General features: G+C 40.7%; 1 protein-coding gene across 3 annotated transcripts in view; it reads left to right on the top strand.

The window, feature by feature from the left end:
* Window positions 1-7,450: 7,450 nt before the first annotated feature.
* Cdh7 (cadherin 7) overlaps window positions 7,451-20,691 on the top strand; it is a 109,198-nt gene continuing 95,957 nt past the window's right edge. The window contains exons 1-2 of one of the 3 annotated variants that reach the window (XM_070028986.1): window positions 7,451-7,854; window positions 20,122-20,529. In XM_070028986.1, coding sequence (XP_069885087.1) covers window positions 7,768-7,854; window positions 20,122-20,529 — 495 coding nt within the window. In that variant the 5' untranslated portion in view covers window positions 7,451-7,767. Of the gene's footprint in view, window positions 7,855-8,805; window positions 8,854-9,618; window positions 9,696-20,121; window positions 20,530-20,691 lie in introns of those variants that run through there. The other 2 variants (XM_070028989.1, XM_070028987.1) reach the window with 2 other exon arrangements.

The raw sequence follows: 20,691 nt of genomic DNA, 5'->3' as shown, positions 1-20,691 counted from the left end.
TAAGGTCTGTGTGTGTGTGAATGTGTGTGTGTGTGTGTGTGTGTGTGTTGTTTCTAGTATATGAAAACTAAAACTTTCATTATCCCTCAATTTTGGGTTTCAGAGTAACATTCTGCAATCTAGGTGTGGTGTCAAAGAAGATGCCTGTGATGTTTCCTTTCAGTTGTTCAGATTTAAGAGTGGAAGGTGGATTTACTTTGCAATTTTCAGAGATAATGACTGCTTCAGAATTCACCCTTGTGTGTGAAGTAGTTCAAGTTCATAAAAAAGACTACCTTCCTTCATCAAGATGAGTGTTTTCTAGGAAAGTACTGTTTCAATATTTTATTAAGCACACTTGCCTTCCCAAAGTTCACCTTCAAAGGAACGGACGCATTTCATCAAAGCCTTCTTTCTAAGGTGTCTAGCTTCCTCTCACATTTTTCCCGTCTGGATTTTCCTTTTAAATATGAGGTTAGCCTCCAAGTCTCATACCCCAGAGCTCTGCACTCTTCTGGCTCCATCTGGCTGTTGGAAGGAGGGTCATTACTCCGCACACACTCGATGTGTGCTAGGAGAGAACCAAATATAATTGAGTGGCACCAACTATAAACCGTGTGGGACCCAGGCCAAGCCAACTCCATGCCGAGACCAGTCAAGTTAGGGCTGCTGAAGAAAAAAACACAGTTAGGTGGAGAAGAATTAGGGGAACCCCTGCCCCAGATACAAATACAAGTGGAACCAATGGAGCATGCATGCAGCCTCCTCATTCTATGCACAAGAGGAGGAGTTGTAGAGGAGAACCTCATTTCATCTACACAAAAATCCCTTCAATCCTTTTTCTTCTTGAATATGAAATTTTTCAATTATTTCCCTGATTTTCTTCTTCCTCGTCCTTTTCTATACTTGTCTCAAGATATACATGAAATACCTGTCATAATGAGTTATGCTATTAGGACACTTCCAAAGCATGCATATCTACTTATTCCAAATGCTGCCTGATAATCTCACATTCAGTGTAATTTTATAATTCTTTCTATGTACTCCGCACATGCAAGCACTTCTCAGGGTCCTGGAAGCTTCCTGTGTAACTACTGTGATTTCTGTCATTATAGCAGATATATAGCACACACACACACACACACACACACACACACACACACACACGCACACACATGCACACACATGTGCATGCGCACACACACACTTAATGAGCACTTGCTACATAAGATGTATTATCATAAAACTATCATGTTTTCCCAAAAGATAAAGTCCTCTGGATTATGACAGAGTCCTATATAGTACCATATGCAGAAGAAATTTGCATTATGTTCTTTCTCAGGTTTTTATAGAGCAACTGTAATCCAAGAAGCAAAATAGGCCTTGCTTTATTATTTCTGATAACTTTGATTTGAGCTGCTTTAAAAAAAAATTGTGTTCTATATATTCTGAGTTGAGAGAGATACGACTGCCTATCATTAGTATCATTTTCTAGTTACATAAGTAAGTACCCTCTTGGCATTAGATACTAAGTCCAAATGAAATGTTTATCCATTTGAGTTTGTTAAAAATGTCGAGAAATTTGGCTTGTAACAGCAGAAATTAAATTCTACTTTTAGACTATGACCAATGACCCTCAATATCTTAAAATGGTATTCACAAGCCCAAAGAAGAAACCAGGGATAAATGGATAAATTGAAATAATAAGAAATACTTCATTTGCTGTAAGTAGCACTGAAACATATCCCTCACCTCTGCTTTCTAACTCAACCTGAGTTTTATTCTTTAATTTTTTTCATTTTATTCTTGTTTCTTTATTTCCTTTCCTTCTTTTTGGTTCTGCCACTGGGTTGTAAATTCAGGAACTTGTTTATTTGCTTGGCTTTATTCCTCAAAGCTGATGCTCTACACTGGTTAATTGGAGGTAAGAACCTCATAGACATTTCTGTCCAGGCTGGTTTGGAAATGAGATACTTAGATCTCAACCTCCTGAGTATCTAGAATTACAGGCATGAGCCACTAGTGCCCAGACTTGTTTTACTCCTGTTGGATATATTTAAGGGTCTCAGATTAATCAAACATTAACTGCATCTTTGCATTACAGGCTGAAATTTTCAGAAAGTTTATCCCTGAGGACTTTTATTTTTCTCATTCTTGACTACAGAGTTTAGTACGCTCTTAATGACGGAGGTTCAGTAAAGGCAAATTAACCTTCTACTTGCAGGAGGAAGTTCCTCAAAGTAACTTTCAGGAAAATATTTCTCTGACTTTATTAGACCTCATGAAACATCCTTGCATCTTCAAACACTCCGGCAGTGTCTAAGCAGGTTATTTGTTCTCGCCATGTTTTCAAGATGTGTTATTTCAGGAGTGATAACTCTGAGAGGATTATTTTCTTCTTTTTACAGAGGTTGAGTTTTAGGATAATGAAAGAGGAACTCTTGAGGACATCAAGTGAGGCAAAACTGTATTAGCTCACATTTTTTATTCTTGTTTAGTATTCTAGGAGAGATCATGTTCACCAGTGAGATGCTCCCGAGATTACATTCTGTGATGCTACAATGATAGTTCTGTGCGGGCAATATTTAAATTTCTTGTATTTTTTGAATACATGCATAAGATTTAAAAAAATTACCAATATCACAGTGATAGTTTTGGCCAAACTTTTTCTTAACTGGGTTTCTGCAACATGCTAAACACTTCTTTTTCATTTTTCATCCAAAGCAGAATTAAGGTTGATAGGGATTTCAGCTTAGTGTGTGTGTGTGTGTGTGTGTGTGTGTGTGTGTGTGTGTGTGTGTGTGTGTGTGTTATGTTTGTCTGTCTGTCCTGGGTTTGTTTGATTTCCAGGCCTCTACTCACCAGGCCTTATTCCGTCGCTCCGCTTTTTGTTTTTGTTTTGTTTTCAGCTCTACCACTTGAGCCACACCTTTATGTGCAGCTTTTTGCTGAATAATTGGAAATAAGAGTAGTCCAGACCGGGCTCCAGTGGCTCATGCCTGTAATCCTAGCTACTCAGGAGGCTGAGATTCAAAACCAGCCCAGGCAGGAAAGTCTGTGAGACTCTTATCTCCAAATAACCATCAGAAAACCAGAAGTGGCGCTGTGGCTCCAGTGGTAAAGCTCTAGCCTTGAGCTGAAGAGCTGAGGGACAGTGCCCAGTCCGACAGCGCCCTGGCCAAGTTCAAGCCCCACAACTGACAAAAAAGAAAAAAAATGTCCAGGCTGGGTTTGAATCTCCATGTTCTCCTATCTCAGTCTTACAAATAGTGATATGATTCAACAAGTTCCAGGCTTGTATGCCTTCCTCTATTATAAATCTGATCCTCATGTCCCCCTGTAAAAACTTAGTGGAAACCCATTGTCCATCTCAAGGATTTTAAACCCTTTGTCTTCAACAAGGCTTTTTATCCCTTTAATGTGCTCCCACACTTGGCATTGCTTATCACCTGGTGTGAAATATACATCCTATACACACATGTATATGTATATATGCATATATATACATCCTATACACACATGTAAATGTATATATGCATATATATACATCCTAATACACACATATATGTATATATGCACATATATACATCCTATACACACATATATGTATATATGCATATATACATATATATATATATATATATTTGTACAAAAGATTAGAAGAGTCCTGAAGATACAGCTTTCATCTCATGTATTCTTACATTTCCATCCCCTCATCTAGAATTCCTGCAGGAGAGTTCAGAAAAAATGCTTAGTAAACTACTGAATGACTATACAAGCTAAGATCTCTAATTCTAAATCTTGTACTTTCTAGGAAGGAAAAATATTTTATTACATGAAAAAAAGAAAGCATATAGGCATGCCAGAAAATTCATAAATATTATATAATAAAATATATGTTATTATGAATTATATTTTATGAATGATATGAATAATGACATATGAACATGTTAAAAGAGATAGTCAAAATAAAACATAAATGGCCTAATTTTTAAATAACTTGCCTTATGGAAGGGATTTTTACCTTTATTCACTTCTAAGTTCTTCTCCAATATTTCTTCAGAATTTTTTAACTTATTTTTCAATGACAATAGCTTTCTGTCTTCAGCTCTCAGATATACCAATTGTGTCATTTAGTTATTACCAATGAAATCAATGTTAACGTAAACTAATACATCTTCTTCTTTGGATCAAATCTACTTAGGAAATGCAACATCTATGGAAGTACTCCCCATGTGGACAGAATGAATCCTAAGCTTCTTTTATGTTGTCTGAGTCCGCCCTCTTTGAAAAATAGTATTAGTTTAGGTAACTTTAATTAATTTAATTGGGTAATACATTGACTTCATACATTGAAAAGAATTCTTTAGCATAGAATGGTGGGGCTAATGAAGTAATATTACACAGGACACTGGCGAAATTGAACTTTGAAGCCAACACTTGTGGCTCACTCTCTGAAAAGGATGAGAATGAGAGGAAAGTTCACAGCAGCCTAGGCAGAAAAGCTTCTACCCCTTCTCAACAAGTCTGTCATTCCAAGCTGCACAGGAGCTTCATGTTTCCAAGACAGCACAGGCAGGAAAGTCCAAAGATCAGTATCCAAAGAAGGGAAGCCAGACATTGAGTGCCAGACCAAAGACCGACTGCAATCCCAGTGGCTATGTGAAATCTAAAAGGACACTGATTGTGGTCCAAGCATCTGCTAAGGCAGGAAATGAGACCCTACCCTAAACAAAACAGTGGAAAATCAGGTTCAAGGCATGGCTGTGCTGTATCCCTCAGCCTGGCAAACTTCAGGCCCTCAGTTCAAACCCCCACCCAAAAAGGTGTGTGTGTGTGTGTGTGTGTGTGTGTGTGTGTGTGTGTGTGTGTGTGTGTGTGTGTGTGACCTGATATTTACTTGGAAGCACTTTATGAAGTTCCACATATAGTTATGTAATTCCAAACATAGTGATGGCTTTTTTTTTTTTTAATTTCATTGGATTGCAAACAGTTGTTAACTCTTGTACTTCTTGGAATACTGGATTTTCTGATCAGCCAGTAATCATGGAGAAAGAAGAGAAATAACCCAATAAACCAAATCTTTGCCTTAAGCATAGACCATACTTTGTATCAGAGAGCTCTCACTGTTTTTTTTTTCTTTTATTTTTGTCGGTCGTGGGGCTTGAACTCTGGACCTGGGTGCTGTCCCTCAGCTCTTCAGCTCAAGGTGCCACAGTGCCGCCTCTGGTTTGCTGAATGGTTTATTGGAGATAAGAGAGAGTCTCATGAACATTCCTGCCTAGGGTGGCTTTGAACCATGATCCTCAGATATCAGCCTCCTGAACAGCTAGTATTACAGGCATGAGCCACTGGCACCTGGCTTACTGGTTCTTCTTAATGTTTGGCTTCTTCTAAGAACAATAACAAGAAGACCCTGAAGGGTCTTGCCTATGGCATTCACCATATCCCTTGTGATCCTCAGTTTGGCTAGATATTTACACTTCTCACAGATACCCAACACACTCCTTCTGCAAATTCCACTCTTCTTTATTCAGCAGAAATCATTCTTCCTTCAGATCTTTGCAAAGCATACTCATTTCCATCATTCTAACTCAACAGAAGTGCCACCTCCTTAGAGAGGCATGGTGAATGTTAATATTGATCGTCAACCTGCTTGGATTGACAAATAACTAGGTTAGTAAAACCTAGGTAGGACTGTGAGGCCATTCCCAGAGACAAGTAGATTGGGTGAGCTCTGAGCTCATATAGAATGGTATATGCCATTGGTGGATTCAAATTTTGAATACACTATGGGAAGTGGTGGAACATTGGAAGGTAGTACCAGGGAAAAGCCAATTGCCAACTGGTGGATTATCCTTGCTCTGTCCACTTCCTGTTACTACGTGGCTATGTTTCCTGTCTGTCACCAGTGAAGAACCCCCTCTGCCACATTTTCTAGCCACTATGTTGTTCTGCTTTATCATTGGTCCAGGAATGCAAGGAGCCAAGTGATTATGAACCGAACTCCTCTCTGAAATGGTGAACTCAAACTTTGGCCCTTTAGTGTTGTATGTCAGGTACTAGGGCATGGGAACAAAATGCCTGACCTTGGTAGGTGAAAGGAGGCCTCCATTAGTGACTGTTATCATCCTGATGTCTGACCTTTATCCTCCAGGGATGTGCTTTTAGTGAAGAGGAACCTAGATTTTCTCCAGTATGAGCAGTTGGATGCACAGAGATGGTGTGAACTGGTAAACGGAACTGTCTTTGCTCCTTTCTCAATCTCTGTAGCAGGTGTGCCTTACAGAAATTGCTGAAGAGAAATGCAGGTAGTATGGGAGACACTGAGTTCTATGTGAAAGCCTGAATTATGATTCACCCTTACACAGAGGTACAATATAAATAGACACACAAACTATGGGAAAAGAGAAAAGTATCACTAGAGTAACTTATTTGAACAGTTAGCAAACATTTTCGTGCCCTTTGTGATATTCTTTGACTAAAAGAAACTAGATAATGAGATTAGCAATGCACGCAGCTTTTAATCACAATATCATCTTTTCCAGTTGACTTTATAATTTATAATTTGCCTGGCATGCTCAGGGTTAAATGCCACTTGAGTTATACACATTCAACTCTTTATTCACAAACAATTTACTGCTGACAAGACATGTGCTGTGTGTTTTCTTCATACAGTATGCTACCTCCTGAAGCATTTAATGTGGAACAATGGTAAGAAAATGTTCATGCCAGAAATCCCTCCATTAGGTAAAGCTAGACTATTTCATGTAAGGGTATAAGAAGAAATTTTAGATTGCATGATACCAGTCTGAGAAACTGAGGATGCTTCATCTATGAAAAAACACTGCAAACATTGATCAGGATGCATTGTTGAATAGCAACTCCTTTGCACAACAATCTAAAGATGACAGGATTTTTTTTTGAAGAGGGAGGGGTAGAGAATGAGGAAGGGGCGGGAGGGAGGAGTTGACTGGGATACATTGTATGCATGGGTAGAAACGTCACGTCACAATGAACCTTCGTTTTGCTACTAATATATGCTAATAAAAATCCTTTTCAAAAGTTTTCTTTTTCAAAGAAACAGGTCAAAGAGTTTAAAATTAAGCCACTTTTTAAATACGTGGGTATCTGGAAACGGAGTGTTTCTCACCGAGAAATCTTTATTGGAGAAAATCAAGGTGGGATCTAGAAAGATATAAAGGTCTTTTGGTCTGAGGCAATTGAGTCTGGGTGATCTCTGACGGTTGAGCGGAAACAGATCCTTAGATGAACCCTCAAATGCGTCAGGAGCAGGGAAGACTTCGTGTTTGGCGTTGTACATTGCTAAGGGACGGTAGCAGAGATGTAGGACGAATTTCAGCTTTGCCTCTTGGAAGGATTCGCTGAGAAATCTGTTTAAGTATAGAAAGTGGCGGGGTAGGGGGCGGGGAGGGACAGGTCAGGGGTGGGTGGACGGGTGAACAACAAATCTGCTAGAGTGAACAAGAAATGCGAGGCGCTGGCAGGGAGGAGCGCCTGTCCACCGAGCCAGTGCGCTAAGAATCCGCGCTGAAGATGCGTCAGTGAGGGGAAAAGGCCAAATGTCCTCCACCGAGGGGGGAGAGGGGAGCTAGAGCCAGAGGACGGCCTCCTCGCCCTCTCTGCCCCGGTCACAGCACACCTAGTCACCCGCTGGAATGGAGCACCGGAGCGGAGGACGGCCAACCGCGCTCCGGTCAGGTCAGCTGGCGGCGGCGACGTGTACCTAACAGACGAACCGCTCTCCTGCTCCTGCTCCGTCCCGAGATGGTCTCCGGTTCCACCCTGCGTGGAAATCACACACCGCGGAAGTTTGGCCTTGGAGAGCTCAGCAGGGGAGCAGCCCTTCTTCAAGTACGCAGAGTAGAACTGGGGCAGTCGGAGGAGCTCAACTATCCAACGAGCCCACGGCGAGTTCTGATTACTTTTACGACTTGCTCTTCCGGCCTCCGGAGCTCCGTTGATCCGCAGCTTCCAGGGAGGGCTGAGGAGGTGGGGGCTGCTCGGGGTGAGGGTGAGGAGGGGGTCGGGGGGTGGGACGCAGTCTCCGAACTCTCCCCGCTTCGGGGGTGGGGGGTGGGGACTGGAGGCTTTTGGATGCAAACACTTCGTGCGGAGCTCCTGGCGAGGGCTGCAGGCAGCCGTTCCTATCCTCAACCCTTTATTTTCCTGCGAAGGAATCCATCCGCACAGATCTGTCGGGAGGGAGTTGGAGGAGGGTGCGCGTGTAAGCCAGTGTGTGCGTGTGTGCGTGTGTGTGTGCGTGTGTGTCTGTGCACGGGGGTGGGGGAGCGCGCTCCCGCGCGCGTGCCTGCCAAGCGGTTCCCTCTTTAGATCCTTTGCCAAAAAGCCCTCTCCGGGTCTCTCCAGGAGCTTCCGTAGTGTCCCCGGCTTGCGAGGCCGCCTAGGACCTCTCTAAGCTGGGGTACGGGCGGGAATCAGCGCCTCTGGGTGGTCTTCGGGCTGCGCGCCCGACCTGTCGCCCTCTCTCGGGACGCGCGCTCGCGGTGGCCCCGGACCTGGTGTGTGCGCTGCCAGCAGGTGCCCAGGGGCGCGAGTGGGGCGCCGATCCTCACCTGGAGGAGGAGGCAGAGGGGACCCGGACTCCCCCTGGCTGGGCAGGGTGCCCACGCCCCGCGGAGTGAGCTGTGATTGGAGGCAGCGGCAGCGCCGGAGCCCGCGGGGGGCCCCGCAGGTGCGGCGGGGGCGCCTCCAGCCCGAGGTGCGCACCGGGCTGCCAGCTCAGGGTCTCCAAGAGCCCCGGGGCGCCGCGAGGCTGGGTGCGCTTGCAGTCGGATGCAAACACCACGATTCCGGGCATCTGAAGCCTCCCCGAAGGCAGCGAGGCCCCAGGTGAGTGAGTGAGTGAGTGTGTGTGTGCGTGTGTGTGCGTGAGTGTGTGCCAGGGGCTGGGAACGGGGGAGGGGGGATGCTGGCGCGTCTCTGCCGTGCGCCTTTGCCCGCAGGACCGCGGCTGAGCGGAGCGGGCGGGGCCGGCGTGGAGTTCCCTTGGCGTTTCCAAGTTGCTGCGTGCTGCCTGGAACCCTGGTCCTGCCCAGGCAGGGCGGGCGGGCGAGCGGACCGCGCTGGGGGGCGCGTGGCCCAGGAGCGGTGTTGACACACGCCGGCCGTGACGCGGGCAGGAGTGGTAGACCAGCAAATCCCAGCTCTCTCCAGATGCAGCCAGAAGCACGGGCGTTCGGCAGGGCTGCGCTTCAGCAGGGCCACCAGCGGGCTCTCTCTCCCCTGACCTCCTGACTGCTTGGGGGACATCTCTGGGTTGCCCAGGGTTCTTCAGGGCAGAAAGGAAGGCTGACAGGGAGTAGGCGCCTTGGGTGCGCACGAGTCGGTGGAGCCTTCTGCGCTGGAGTCTCTTGCCCTGCGTGAACTCACCTAAGGCTGCTCAGCTTCTTGAGGTGATTAGTATTCTGCGGCGGTGGTGTGGCGCATCTGCAGGGTTCGTCTTTGCTCCGTGTCCTGTTGTCCCGCCGACGGAGTGTACCTCGGGGGTGCTCTGGGAAAAGGGCGCCCGAGGCTCCGCATGCATGGTGGACTTCCCGTGGGTTCGCGTGATCCAAGTCTAGTGGCTGCTATTCAGCCTTCCCGTGTGGATTTGATGCACAAGGAACTTTGTTCCGAATGCCTTCGTGGTTTAGATGCTTAACCCTCCGGATTTCTTAAATGGCAACGTTGAGGTGAGTAAGGTCTGGCCAGGAGTTCACCCAGTCCTGGGCTAGGGCAAACTGTTCAGAAAACGGACTAGGACTGTGGGTCTCAAGACTTTGGAGAAGTGCAAATTGAACCACGAATATCCTTAAAACAGGTTTACCTTTGCAAGAAATATTGTATCTTTATTACGTTATTTAGTAAATGAACTAGCTATGAGTAAGACTTACCTTTCTGAACAGCTGTAACCACACAGATGTTCAGGACGTTATTCATGTAATGGTATATAAAGAGCAATGGAACTTTTCAGTATATGGGCTTTGGAAAGTAACAGTTAGCAGCCTTTTTAAAGGAAAGTGTTCATTAGATACAGTGCCAGTAGCATCTAAATAGCTTTTATAGGATCTATGTAAAGAAAGGTTGTTAAGGAGTAAAAAAGAAAGAGCTAAGAAAAAACACAAAGAAGTTGTGCTTGAACCTTTTAGAAACTTGCAAATTTTACTGCTTTTATAAAGAACCAAGAAGACTTTCTGGATGCAAGTTCTTTTCTGATCTCTCTGTGCAATAGAGACATATTCTGTTGTTGTTTTTTAAAAACATCATTTTTTAAAATTATAGGATTATTTGGAAAAGTATGAATTCAAATGCAAAAGCATGAAGACACATAGTGCAACTTGGTGGATGTCTTGGGAATGAATTGCTGTTTGATAGGAAGTGGGTAAGTGCAGGAGTTAGGCTGCATTTGGTGTTAATATTTTGTTCTGGTAAAGCTAGCTGAGAGTCAGTGGAAGGAAAAATAACAAAAACCAGTCATTGGTATATAGCCTATCACTTGACTAAAGGCTATAAAGGCTTTGCAGCTTTAATAACAGGGCATGGTACACGTAAAATGTGAGGTACTATTGCAATTAAGGGCTGCAATAGGTCATTAGAATTGTGTTAACCGTCAGCTGACAGATCCACAAGTCTTCTTAAGACTACTTTTATTGATTTCAAAGCACTAAGCTTTTCTCTTTCTTATAAAAGGGTTCTCCTTGTAAAGCATCTATATTACTGCAATTTACCCTTGAATTGACTCTGGATTTTAGTACCCAATGAGGAAGATAGAGAGGAGAGCACATTTGCTTGGCCAGGGTTCAGTCTTTCTTGGTGTAAAAATCAAACTACTGTCTCTTTTCGAGCAGGATTTCTCTGCCAGTCTCACTATTATTCTGCATTTCTCCCGTTCATTTCAGTGGCAAAGCTGATATATAAACTGCTCAGAAGGCATTCAACTATGAAGTAGCAAATGGATCTTTGTGTCACGTTAAATAGTTTCTTTGTCAAAAATTTCAGAAATTCTTTATAAAGTGATAAACCCCAACATTGTTCTTTGTTTTGAATACTTACTGCCGAGTGATTTTAATCTTCTCGAATTTTATGAGGATTTTTAAATATCCATTGCGTTCACAGTTTGCATCACATCCTAGTTTCCTCACACACTAGAGAGAGAAAAAAAGTGTGTGTGAAAAAACTATGATTGGGAAGCTTCAAAGCCTCATCTTCAATTGGGAGTTCCAGAAACTTCTAAAATAACTAACTTGCATCTGTTCCTTGCAAAGAGTCTGTGATGGAAGCTCCCTTCCCCCCACCCCTTGGGTGAAGGAATCAGATGTTCTTTGGTGCCTAGAGAAAGGGAAGCTGAGGACAAGGATAAAAGGCATGTGGTCAGAGTCCTGTGTGTGACCACGTTGCCAGCATCTGACAAGCAGAGCGAACTAGCAGCAGGCAGTGATACACTAGTGCCTCCTCTGGGAATGTGCTGGTCTTGCAGAGAGATGCCCTGGGAGCATTTCCCCCATGGCATTCTGCAAGGCTCCTCACTGATAAAATTACCAGTGCAGATGAATGTGCAGTCATCTGTCCATACCTTCATTGCAGCATGTAGTAGGATTTCCACCCTGGTACAGTTCATTTTGCTCTCAGTTTTTGCATACTGCTCATTGAAAAGTGATGCTTTTTTTTTTATTGGATTCACATAAATCATACCTGGCTCAAGGTAAATACAAGGGCAGATTAAAATTTAAAATAGATACAGATGAGATTTCTTACAAGAGTGAATAATAAGGATAAAAAAAACCCTTAAGCTAGTAAGTTATTACCAAAGCAGTTCAGAAAGACTGGGATTTGTGACTTTGTTTACATTTAGATTGACCTAAGTCTCTTCTGGTTAATTATGCACCAGTGTTCTTTTTTCCTCTTTTCACTCATGGTGGAAGTAGTTTGTGCTTTGTTGCAATGGACTCTGCAATCCACTTACTAAAGTTTTCTTTCTGAGTTTGATAGCCAGATGTGCACTAGAAGCTATGTGGTTCATTTCCAGGGCCCCTGCCTGCATATTTAGGCCAGTTAACGGCAGGAGGTTGTGGTCTGTGGTTGTGCTGTTATCTGGCCCAGGGAGCTAATGGATTTGATCACAGTTGCTTTCAGTGAGAAGTCACATATCACAGAGAATACCAACTTTACTCATTGAAATGTGCATATATATGTATATATGTATATCTTTATATATATGATATATAAGATGTGTGTATGATATATATATCTTAGGTACAAAGGAAAGAGTTCTTTTACCGGCATACAAATTATAGAATCAAATGATAAATCTTAAGTAGTACAAAGATGCCAGTGTACTCAAGGGTAATATATTACTATACTAGACACTGAAGATTGCAAAACTAAATCTACAATAATTATAGTGAGAATATTATGAGAAAATCATCTTTACAAGGTAGTACTTAGAGTAACAATCAAGAATGTACAACTTATATTACTTAGTTTGCCAAGCAAAACTTTCTTATATATACACACACATGTTATATTCTGAAGCATATTTTTTACTTGATGCCTTATTTCTAAAACTTTCAATGGTATATATCAATTTTTAGAGGAAATAGCTAACATCTTGCTACAACAATTCAGTAGGAAGTTATTTTTGGTCACAGTGGCTAATTAGAAATGCAGTTTTCAAGTTGGACAATGCTTGTTTTCAATTTTTATACCTAAAACACACAGAGAGAGGACTCTAGAGACTCCCAGGCCTTTGTCTTACCTGCACTTGTCTTCCTGAATGTTAATCATGTGATGACCCTCTACTTTGACTCTCATGGTCATATACAGATTTGATTCTGATCAAATCTGCTTTTCTTTGCTTTGGAAAATGATGGTAAATTCTAAGACCGTTCATTTGTAAAAGTATTCACTATCAGAATGACCAATTTTAAGCATTTTAAAATATTGGTGATATTAGTTAGGTCCAGCTCCCTTTGGTGACTAAGGATTTCATTGAGAATTTTTTGTTGTTGTTTCTAAAGGCAGAATGGCATTGGTGTAGTTTATATAAAGTTTAGTTCAGGTCAAGCATGTCTGTGGTTCTACCACTTCAGAAATCTTCAAACAGCAGTAGTAGCAGCAGAGCTGGAAGGCGTGTATGTGTGTGTGTGTGTATGTATGTGTGTGTGTGTTCCTCTCACAGGATGTCTCATAAAAATTCAAGTATTTTATTTTTCTGTGTTGAAGTAACATTCCTTTCTCTTAGAAGGCATGAGTATTGTGTACATTAGCTTATCTTGTAATGTTATGTTTGGGAATAAAGTGTGGTTAACTCTCAACTCTCTTGCGAAGTTGTTTGTCCTGTTGTATTCTCCATAGTGTTGAGTTCTGCCAATTGCTCCAATATGAGTGAGGAAATCAGAGTACATCTTTTCCCTTTGCGTATTTTTTAAAAAGCATGGATTATATCATTCTACTTTAAAAATAGTTATAATCGATTGGTTTTTGTTACTTCTTCTTTACTTGCTTATATTAAGCAAACTAACTTCGTGGACAGAGATAAATCACAGGACAGACCGCAGGTGTCAGAAGGGGCCACCATCTAGGAAGAGGACAAAACAAAAGAAGGAAAACATTGACAGTATCTTCCTTGAGGGTCAACAAAACCACTTCATGACTAGAGAATGTATAACTGGACCATGTTTTTCTTTCTCCCAAATGAAACCAAAAATCTAGGAAGTAGAGAGTTGTTCTTAAAGAAATGACAATAGTTTTCATGGTGTCTCTCACCATTGTGGCGTGAGTGGCAACCTTTCCCCTTTTCAACAAGGGAATTTGTCACCCCCCCATCATACAGCTTCTCCCATTGTAGCTTATCTTTAAGCTGTCTTGATAAATTTTGTTTCCTCTCAACAGGCCAAGAAAATGAATTATTTCTTCATTTTTTGGCACACCCATGACTTCTTGTACTATTACAATTTTTGGATGAAACAGCAAAGTATCCAAGAGAATATCAGTTACATTCTGGGGTCTTACTCAACTGTTAAGGGTAACCTAGATGCTCATTGAATGTTCTGTTAAATCCCCTGAGAGTATCAAAAATACCATTGGGATAATTGCTTTCCAAGAAAAACTCAATGATTCAATTTACTTTCAGATAATTGCGTCCTAATCTATACTCATCCCATTATATTATTTTAAGATTTTGTTGAGGAATAACTTCTTATAATAAATATTGTGAATTGAATATAATTTCTGTGTCAGTGTGGCTTGAGGTAATTTTATATTTTCAGGTATCTATCTGATACAGACTCTAGACAAGATGAATAATTGCTTCCTGACATCTGGGTGTGTAATATGACTGTGATTAGCCATTTTTTTAATTTGTAGTGCACTAAAATAAGCACCTTCCCATTTAACTACAATTGCCACAAAATCTAAACAGGTAATACATTTCTTTTCAGTATAATTTATAATCCTTGAGGGGCACAAATTATTTGTAGATAACATATGGAACTCTGTTCAGATGTGAATGTGTAGTAACTGAAGGTGATATATTTTATTCTATTGTCATTCTATTAGCATGCTCACTTTAATTCAAGTGGGACAGAGTTACAAAAATTTATATTTATTAATAATTGGTATGCCTATGCATAAAACATTTTTTCGTTAGCAATAAACGTTTAGTCATTGTGTCTAAGGAGAAACAAAACATTTAATTAAGAGCATGATCTAAATTGATCTCATTTTAAAAGTAGTTTTGCAGAGACGCTAAGTGAACCCAAACATCCAGGAAATTTTTGTAATCATGAATTCATTTTGGTAAGATAATATTAGCTTTTCATCTTAAATGAATGAAAAACAATCCATTTTGAAATAATTATTTGACACTTAGTTGAACACAAAATAATTGAGGCAAAATGATAGCATGACAAAGTGATTTCAGTTCAAATAAATGATTTAGTTTAGTGCTGGGCCTTGAACTATCATAGGAAAAAATGTTCTAGGGACTGGGAAGGTGGCTCACTGGCAGAGTGCTTGCCTTGCATGCCTCAGGCTCTGGGTTTGATTCCCCAGCACTACATAAGCAGAAGTGGCACTGTGGCTCAAGTGGTAGAGCGCTAGCCTTGAACTGAAGAGCTGAAGGACAGTGCCTAGGCCCAGAGTTCAAGGCCCAGGACCAACAAAAAAAAAGTTCTAGATCTTCAAATCCACCTTTTTGTTTGACCCCTCTGAGTCTTCTGCTCAGATATAATCTATTCCTTTCATATTCTTCTCAGAGATTTCACACTTACAACCATCCAGAGGTGAGCCTAGTTGAACAGGAGTTATCTCAATTGGATGCACTTTATTCTGAGCCAACCATAGTAAAGAGGTTGCCAGTCTTGCCTGTGTGTCATTCTCAAAGCTTTCTCATAAGGTCAAGATATACAGTGCACAGCATGATCAAGAGTTCTCTGCCTATACCTCATGTGACCCCCCGTTATTAGCTGCTGCATGTGCAGCTCCAACAGAAGAGAGAGACAATGAGCCATGCAGACATGCCGGGGAGGAGGTACAGAGCTTGCTTCAGAGGGACAATATTTTGCTTTGTGAGTTTTTGTTCCATCAGTCCATAGTTAGCTCATTGTGAAAAACTGGCAACTGTAATTTGTGCCTGTTTAGAGAGGCTAAAAAATATAAGAGAAAGTTTCCGTCCAATTCAAGCTTCATCTTCGGTTTAACAACGACACACACCAAAATGTTAAGGTTTTTATGACTCTCCAGAGTCCTTTCCTGGATGATAAATCAGTTCAGACCAGGATGTGTTAGGTAGAACATTGGTCTGATATTGCAAAACAAGGGATTGGAGAAGGCTGGTGAATAATAGAGACAGCTAACCTGCTTCAGAAAATTCTCCTTGGCTCTCTTGGAACATGTCCCTCATAGAGTTCGTAACTACTGAAAATACCGTTCACTGTGACTTGATTGTGCTCATTTCAGATTAGTTGCACTGACAGCATTTTATTCTTTTTCAAGTGCACTCCACAAAAGGTATTATCAACAATATACAGAAATCAGTTAAAATATTCTGGTGTAGTATTATAGATTCTAATGTATATTATTTTTAAAAAGCTCAACATTCAGACAAATTCTCCAAACAGTGCAGAAAAATATAATAGAATTGTTTACAAAAAGGCTGTGATTCATAAACATGCTAAAATGACTAAAGATTTTGCTAATGTATTATGTGTATATTGTTCCATATTGAAAATGCAATTCATCACAATGTGAGTATTATGGAAAGATGATTTGAATGTTGATTCTATACTTACCCCCTAGTCTAGACCCCATAGCTAGAAATGTAGAGTGGGTTGACACTGTTCTCCAAAGTATTGGTTCACTCTGTCTTCTGTGAGAACCCTTAGATTCAATGGGAAAAGTGAAACAAAATTCTTAGGTGTCTTTCCCTCATATCCAGGATTCCAGAGTTGTCACCTATGTCATCTCTTGTATTGTCCTTCTATATGCTTTGATAAAACCTCTGGTCTTGTATGAAAGAAAAGTAATTTACAAGAGGATGGATGAGCCAGTTAAAGCGTAGCAACTCCATGTAGAGAACATACTGCATTTCATAAGCAAACTAAATGCTTCTTTAATATTCTGTCCACATTCTTAAAATTTCCTATTCTTTATATTCAATTATTGGACATATGCTCTTCATCACAGCTTTAAAATGCCAAGAAAAAAATCCATTTTATATAATTAGCAAAAGCTTTTAGTCCATATTAATGAGAAGTCTGGTATCCGTTGTTGTGAATCCCGTAGACTCTTGATCAACACCTTGACTGCTCCTCAATCCTGTGCTCAGATATAACCTAATTCTCTTGTTTTACTTCTCAAGGTTATAATGCTTCACATATATTTTATTAAAATGAACTCAGATATATAGAAGTTAGCTTTTATTTCTCCATGGTTTACTTTAATAAAACAAGACTTGGTATTACATGTTACTCCAACTCTCCTTTTGTAAATGTGGAAAATAAAATCCCAGAGGATCCAAGGTCATACAGCAAGGTTGTGTATCCAGAGAGCCCAGTGATGTTGGTGCTAGTTTAAATTGTGGGGTTTGCTCCTTATCCATGGACACCAAGTGAACTCAAGCAAACTTCTGTCATTTGAACAGCAGTAACCATAAGTTACAGAGGGAAGGCATTTAGGAAATAATTATGTTGCTTTTACTGAAGTATTTTGATGCTTCTGTGTCTATCTAGATTTCTTGACTCATAAACATAATTTTTATTTTCTGGCATGCCCTAGAACCATCATGACTATTTTCATTTAGAATGATTGTCTAAGATGTCATGACATTGGTAACATTAGAACGAAAAGTAATTTCACTTCACAACTTAACTTTCCTTTTATCATCACCAGTTTCAAACTCAAAAATATCACTATCATAATCTTAGCATCTATGTTCAATTTGCTTTTGGATGTGACAAATACTATCTTAGCATTGTGTTACTTCCTCCCTTGATAATGTATAATAGTTACCACTATTTTAATTTACATTTTTGAGAGGTTGAACTGTTGTGCTAGAACTTCTTATAGCTGCAGTTACTCAAACCCTCACTTCTGGCAAGAGGGTGCAATTCACACATAATGGATCCAATTGGACTCTTGGTTTAATGCAAAAGTCCAGTCTTAGCCCATATACAATTATACAAATGCCTTAGGTTTGGGATTCCTAAAGCCCATCCTCTCTTGCTTCTATTAGAAGTGAGACCCATGATCACACTGAAATCCTGTTACCAACTGCACTCCATCCATAAAAAGCCTAGAAAATATATTTTGACTCTATTGCACTTAAAAATTATCTTTATGAAATAAAGTACTTTGCTACTTTTAAAGGGGATTTCATTCTCTCTGGAGAAATGGATAAGGTCTGGAGCTGATTTTGACTCTCAGGTTCCCATGCTTATCTCAGTCCTCTGACCATAAATCCAAGCATCTCTCCCCCAACACACCGACTCAGTCTGCCACTAAATGAAGCCAACCGTGGCCTTGGCCATGTGACTATGGCCACTCTCATGGTATTTGCTCTCCTGGCTTTAATCCATATCCAGTGCTTCATTTTCTCCTTTACGCACCTGAATCTCTCATGTATCTCTCCATTCCCCTGCAGAACTCCCATGATCCCAAGGAATTTTCCACGTAACTGAGAGACCTGCAATGGATGTTCAGGACATGACACCCAAATACATTTAAGACAGCTAGTCCTCAAGGGTGATTTCTAAATGGGAAAAGTTGTGTTTCCTCACCCTTTAATATGATTTTAATCAATACGCAAGAGTTTCAAATATTGTGTGGTACCTTGAGATATTTAGACACCTGTGTCCATTAGGTAATGATCAAATCAGGGCAATTCTAATGTATTCGCCACCTGAAATGCTTGTAATTTGTTCAGGTTTTGAAAATAAAACCCATCTCTTTTAGTTAATTTTGAAATATGAATGGAATTACTGTTACTATGTCATTTTACTGTGTTATTGAACATTATGAGCTCATGTAGCCATCAAGCTGAAGTGGTATATCTTTAACCAAATCACTCTGTTACCTTCAACACTGCCTCTGGTCACAGGATTTGGGGAGAACATACTCAATCAGTTAATAGGATCTATTAGTAATCACTTATTTGATGGTTCTCAGTATGCATGAATATTGTGATAGTGGATCATTCTGAAATGCCCCTTGGAATATCAAAACTTAATAGTTAGTTAGTATGTATATGCATATACATAAATGAAGATCAAAGTCAGTTTCGTCTAATAATATGTGTACTATTTAAACTAAATTTTTATTAATATTTCTAATATCTAATAAAATAGTATTCTGCTATGTGCAATTTTTTTCCTAAACACTTTGACTGTCAAAACCTTTTGTCCTGTGAGTAACAGACATTTTTACCATATGGAAAGTACAAACATTCAAAGCTCAGAATATTCCATTTCTCCTCTAGTTGGGAGTAATCTTATGGTTTTATTTTCCTCACACACACACACACACACACACACACACACACACACACACACACACACACATACACACACACACATACACATACACATCTGATGATCCCTTTCCTTCATTATCTATCTCATTGAATTATTTATAGGAGATAAATTGAACTCACAAGCAAAGTGAAACAGTGATTGAAATGAGCAACTTATTATTAACTCTACTCTGTTTCCTCTGTGTTTTGGGGTTGTGACTGAAAGTTTGTTTTGTAACTTTCTACACCTCTTTCAGCATCACAACTCTGTGACTTCTGCACAAACATATTTGAATGAAAAGATATTTCTATGTGGTCACTAAGCAGTCCCTCCTGGGTACCGGCAAGCCCCAATGGGGCTGAGGAATAAAGTTGTTTCCCCACTCAGCTATTGATCAATGTTAGTTTGATTCCATTTAGAAGAAGGCCCTACTATGCACAAGGCAAGCTAAAAATATTCAGAAAATATTTGTAGAGGAAAAAATGACATGCTGCACAGTGTTCACGACAATACGTTTGAAGGGTGGGAAGTGAAAAGTACTGAGCTTTTTATCGCATCCCAATCAAATCAGAACACATCAAAACAGCTGGTGTTCTGTGACTCAGAATCAATCAAATCATTCTGAATCACCTCCTACTTTACTTCTCTTCACAGTTCCACAGAGGACATTTTAAAACCAGCCTGTGTCCTGGCTATCCGGTGAAATCCCTACTTTGAGCTGCTAGGTTTTCACATTCCGTGCCAATGAGTAAAATGAACTGGTATGCATATAAATGCATAGAGGGTGATGTGAAAATGGTGTTTATAATAATGCTACTTCATTTGTGTGAGATAAACCATATGCTCAAATAAAACGCTCTGGAAGTAAAATGAAGTTTTAAGGCTGTGCGATGGAATGAAGATTACAATACATCAAGGCTATTGTACATCACATATGTATGTGTAATTTAAAATTATGGCAATGATCACTATCTTTTAGAGTATATCCCTAATATATTTATGATTATCCAAATAATGACATCATGACAATTCAAGATAAGTTAGCAAATGAAAGCACGATGTTCTTCTGTGTTCTGTTTGGTGACATGAACTCTTCTCTTTGTTCTGATAGGTACTTCTTACACCATTCTTTGGCAAAAACTATTCTGCACCGGTGACCCCTTCCAATCCACCACTCTACAAATTATTATCTCTGGACTTGCAGTTGACACCCTGCCGGAGGCAAAAGCTACTAAGCCAACTGGAACTGTGCCTTTTCCTTTGTCAAGGTTTTTTTCTTACACAGGAAAAAGAAAGAGAAAAAAAAGAGATGAAGTTGGGCAAAGTGGAGTTCTGCCATTTTCTGCAGCTGATAGCTCTTTTCCTGTGCTTTTCTGGGATGAGTCAAGGAGAGCTCTCAAGGTCCAGATCGAAGCCGTATTTCCAGTCGGGACGCTCCCGGACCAAGCGCAGCTGGGTGTGGAACCAGTTCTTTGTGCTGGAAGAATACATGGGCTCTGACCCCCTCTATGTAGGCAAGGTAGGCTTTCGGCCTTTCAGCCCCGCCATTGCTGATGGTCGGCATGTGGTTGCATGAAGAATGAACCACTTTTGCTTTAGGGATGGAAAACAGAAAATGAAGGAGTGTATAAAGTGTTTTGTCATTGGCTACTGTGGCTTTGTATTCAAAATATCATCTGGT

Source organism: Dipodomys merriami, unplaced genomic scaffold (assembly GCF_024711535.1).
Source record: "Dipodomys merriami isolate MVZ:Mamm:240054 unplaced genomic scaffold, mDipMer1.0.p SCAF_2, whole genome shotgun sequence".
Lineage (NCBI taxonomy): Eukaryota > Metazoa > Chordata > Mammalia > Rodentia > Heteromyidae > Dipodomys > Dipodomys merriami.
This window is presented reverse-complemented; position numbering and strand designations above follow the sequence as displayed.